Source organism: Solanum lycopersicum, chromosome 1, assembly GCF_036512215.1.
Source record: "Solanum lycopersicum chromosome 1, SLM_r2.1".
Lineage (NCBI taxonomy): Eukaryota > Viridiplantae > Streptophyta > Magnoliopsida > Solanales > Solanaceae > Solanum > Solanum lycopersicum.
Window position 1 is genome coordinate 46,813,047 of NC_090800.1, and position 4,426 is coordinate 46,817,472.

General features: G+C 37.2%; 1 protein-coding gene across 1 annotated transcript; it reads right to left on the reverse strand.

Annotated features, from left to right (window-relative positions):
* Positions 1-2,443: 2,443 nt before the first annotated feature.
* LOC101268503 (E3 ubiquitin-protein ligase SIRP1) lies at positions 2,444-4,081 on the reverse strand. The gene is given in 2 exon segments (XM_026030196.2): positions 2,444-3,476; positions 3,478-4,081. Coding segments are annotated over 2 exon segments (1,083 nt in total). The 5' UTR covers positions 3,931-4,081; the 3' UTR covers positions 2,444-2,846.
* Between the last annotated feature and the right edge of the window lie 345 nt (positions 4,082-4,426).

Here is a 4,426-nt window from a genome sequence, read left to right on the forward strand (position 1 = left end):
TTATTTCTAGTTTTCTTTCATCAAAGGCATTCTATGAGACTTGAATCTTTCTTTCAATGTAAGGGTTGTATCCCTATGATAATGAGATGTGTCTAAGATGGCTTGTGACGAGACATAGTTCTTCTTACTTTTTATAAAAGAGTTTCCATATTGACTTTGTTATGAAAAGTTTGAATTCCTCTCTCCTTTTCATACCTATGTGATGAATGCATACTAAGAGGCTTGTATAAGACCTCTTCGAGGTCGAGTACGCCGTGTTACTCCTAGGGGTACGCCCGGGTCGTGACATCATCGTCGGACAACTAGGTCCTCTATTATTCCATGTTGTCTTACCCACTTGCAAGGCTTCTGTAACCATTGCCGCCAGAGAGAAAAATTGTTTTCTTTCTAACGAAATTTGGTGGTAAAATGGAAAAGATAACCATGTTATAGTCGTTGTTTTTTCCTTCGGATCAAATAGCGGATCCCATTTGAGTGTACACATTGGGTAATAACAACTCTTATGTCCAATTTAATAAATAGGCTTTGATAGCAGATGAACATGATCCTCCATACTTGATTCTCTGATCAAAACATATCTAGTTCTTAGATATCATACCGTGCATTCATCCATCCACACGAGAACTTCCCAATCGCAGCAAATTGCCATCTTCATTCTCTGTCATCTATTATACATCTTCTTCCTCTCATACCAATCGTGGTTCTCCATGTAAATATGTCAAAGACTTCCTTAGTAGTGGGTGCTTTTTAGGTGTTGTAGGTTGTTATGTGGTAGCATATTCTGAAACAGGCTGAGCAACCCCCATCGTAGGCTTCCCAGCGGCGGGTAAGGCCATTAGTGGCGAAGATGACAAGGTTCTTAGGATTTTAGTTTTTAGGAGAGTGGTGCGACCTTTGTTTTGCTAGATTGTGATTGAAGAGTATCTTGTGTTTTTATAGAAATGTAATTTATGAGAAATTACTTGTGACTCCCCCCCCCCCCCAGAATTGAAGAAATAACATAAATGAGTTGAACTGAACAAGTAGTAATCAATCATCTTCTTCTATGTGATCTGGATTACATTACCAAAATATATTAATTATTGGTGATGTTAGCTGTATAAGAAGTTATATTATATATACTGAATGTTGTGCACTCTCCTACTTTCTCTTTGATAACGATGTTCTAATATTATATAATAAACAGAATCTTAAGAAGTAGAAAATCTTTCTGGAAAGAAGTAAGAAGCTGAATGTAATGTTGTAATGGCCAAAAGGTCAATTTCGATAAGAAAATCACATTTTTTTTATCCCTCGACAATGTAATAATTTTCCAGACTATTGTATCAACAGCCCAGGGTGCAGACACCTCTTGTATCATGATCAGTCTAGCAATGGTTAAACACCTGGATCAACTGCCGAATCAGTCGAACTTGAAGCCTTCGCTCCTATGTCAATGGTTGGGATAGCTGGCTTACCTTCTTAGTTAGGACATTTAAGCTTCCAGTAGACAATTGAGTTTTAATTTTTTACCTTTGACATTATGGATTTAGACTCACAACATTATGATAATAATAACATATACTCTTGAAAGTGGTATTGTGATGACCTTGCCTACTCCAAATGGTTTTGCGAGTTCAAATTGAAAACATATTCTTGGATAAAAAGACGATGATTTACTAATGCTTACGATGAAGAGTTGACAGAATTTTCTCTTTGAACATGCCAAAACATAGGGATAAATTTCAATTCTGGATTCACCTCACCTATCACAACACTGGATATCATTGCCCATTTTCATACATCAATACAATTTTCAATCAGAGTGAAGTTTAATGACGAAACTACTCTGTTGCCTCTAGTGATCCCTGAAATGCATACAAAAAACACTTACTCTAGTCTCTAAGGATGGACTAATGCACATACAAACAGAATCTCAGCTCGCATATCAACAACAATACCTATAACCAATAACAAAAGTCTGCAATTTACCCACATTTAACAAGGTCATTCCTATGATCTGGACATATAAAGCAAATTCCAGCAACATATATAAGTTATGAATACCGTCACATGTCCACAAACAAAGAACAGGACAAACAGAATTTCATACAAGAAGCCAAGCTATTCCAACTTCATTCTGATATTGAAATCCAACCTCAACGAAGAAATTCATTATATCTAGCAATTTAACTTGACAAGTAGGAAGTCATTACCATGACTCGAATTGCATGTAAACAACAAATCAATAATGCCTGGACTATAGCACATTGCTATAGCTTAAAAGCTCATAAATCAGAAACGTAACCAAGAGTTTTCTCTTGATTCTTGTGGTTCAGAGGACATTTGACATAAACCCTTTCATTATGCTTAAAGGATCTGAGAATTGAGTTGACCAAAAAGTGTACAAAGATGGCATATTTAAAACTCTATACAAACAGAAGAGAGTCGTTGGCTTCTAGTCTAACAAAAGTAAAATGGTCCTCTGTATAATACAGGCAAAAGCAAGACAGGATCCAGTGTTTGCAATACAAAAATTTAGCAAGTACCACGCTATGTACACAAGCAAAATGCTTGGCTTCTTGTCTAACAAAAGTAAAATGGTCCTCTGAATAATACAGGCAAAAGCAAGACAGGATCCAATGTTTGCAATACAATAATTTAGCAAGAACCACGCTATGTACACAAGCAAAATGCTTGGCTTCTAGTCTAACAAAAGTAAAATGGTCCTCTGTATAATACAGGCAAAAGCAAGACAGGATCCAGTGTTTGCAATACAATAATTTAGCGAGTACCACGCTATGTACACAAGCAAAATGCCAAAGGAAATCCATGCATCATAGAGCACAAACTCAATATAATGAAATTTAATCCTCATGCATATGAGCATTGGAGTTTGCATTTGATGCAGAAGACGTCATTGATGATGAATTTCCATTACTACCTGAGTTTGGTGTTGAAAACAAGCCACTCAAAGGCCACGGAAGTGACACTGGAAACCGGCGACCGTTTTCATTCCTAGTATCCTCATCTTCATACCTTGTACCATTACCATTACTACTCTGAGCATTTGTGTTAGCACTTCCATCATCAGACTCAACTTTCGATTCATCAGAGAGCAACTGGTGCCTACAGACTGGACATGTGCTATGAAGCTCCAGCCATGGTAAGATGCAGCCACCATGAAACTTGTGCCTACAAGGCATCTCTTTGGCTTCAGTCCCAATCTCAAAGTCTTCCAAACAGACAGAACACTGCAAAGTCTCATCAATTGTCACCACAGGCAATGCCTCTACAACTTCTTTTTGAGCTGGTGGAGTACCATACCTATTTGGATCATTCTCTGCCAAATGTTGCAGCAACACGTCTAAACCAGGACCAATGAAATAATCACCCAATGAGCCAATAGGTTGGTTCCTGGAATTATTATCCGAACCCTGCACAATGATGGTTTGATTGAACGGATTTATAAGTATAACACGCTCACGATCCCTACTCTCTACCTGTGTCCCTGTTTTCATTCTCAGGATTAGGGTTCTCCGACTCAGCCAACATTCCAGCACGAATACCTTGTAAGAGCTGGAGAATTGTGGCAGAGTTCCTCCTACGCCTATTCATTATAGATGCCAAGTCTGGATCAAGTTGTGTATCGGCTTCACGTGTATGATCATCCTCATCTTCTTCAAATTCGAGATGCCCAAGTCTAGAACGACGACGAGAGTTGCTCATCATGCCTAACAAGATAGGTGCCCAAAGTGAGAGAGCATGATCAGGATCAGAATCAGAATCTAAAAGGGTCTGATTATCGTCTGAACCCATTTCTTCAATAAATCCTAGTTGACAAATGGGACATTTTAACTCAACCTCCATCATGGGGTTCACCCTCCTTGAACAATGATGACACCAATATCTTGACAATCCTCTTCCGTCCATTGAATCTGTCAACACCATAATATTTGTATCAACAAAAGATAAAAATGGAACGAATGTTAAGACAAAAAGTTTGATCCTAGTATCAAATATTAACGTCTTCTATCTCAATCAAATAAACATCATCCAAGCATCAACAAGATTTTAGCATCAAATATTAGGGTCTTTCATTCAAACAAACAATAAATATTTAAGTAAAAAATTACAAGAAACAAAAACCCACAAAAAAATGGATATGGGGATGCAACAAAAAAAGTAGACAAAACCCCAGACAAGTTGATGCAAACTTTACCCTTCCTTGTTTAAAAGGTGTACGGAGATTTATCAAAATTGCACAGCTAAAAACAAACAAAATTCTGCAGATCCGGCGATATAAATGCATAAATTAGAAAGTAGAAAATAATTCAGGATACCTACTAAACAATAGAAGGTTGTAGAAGCAAATAGAAGTTTAACAAAGTAAAAAGAAAATTAAAATTTCTCAAGAATAAACTTATTCCACCAATTGATGAGCACT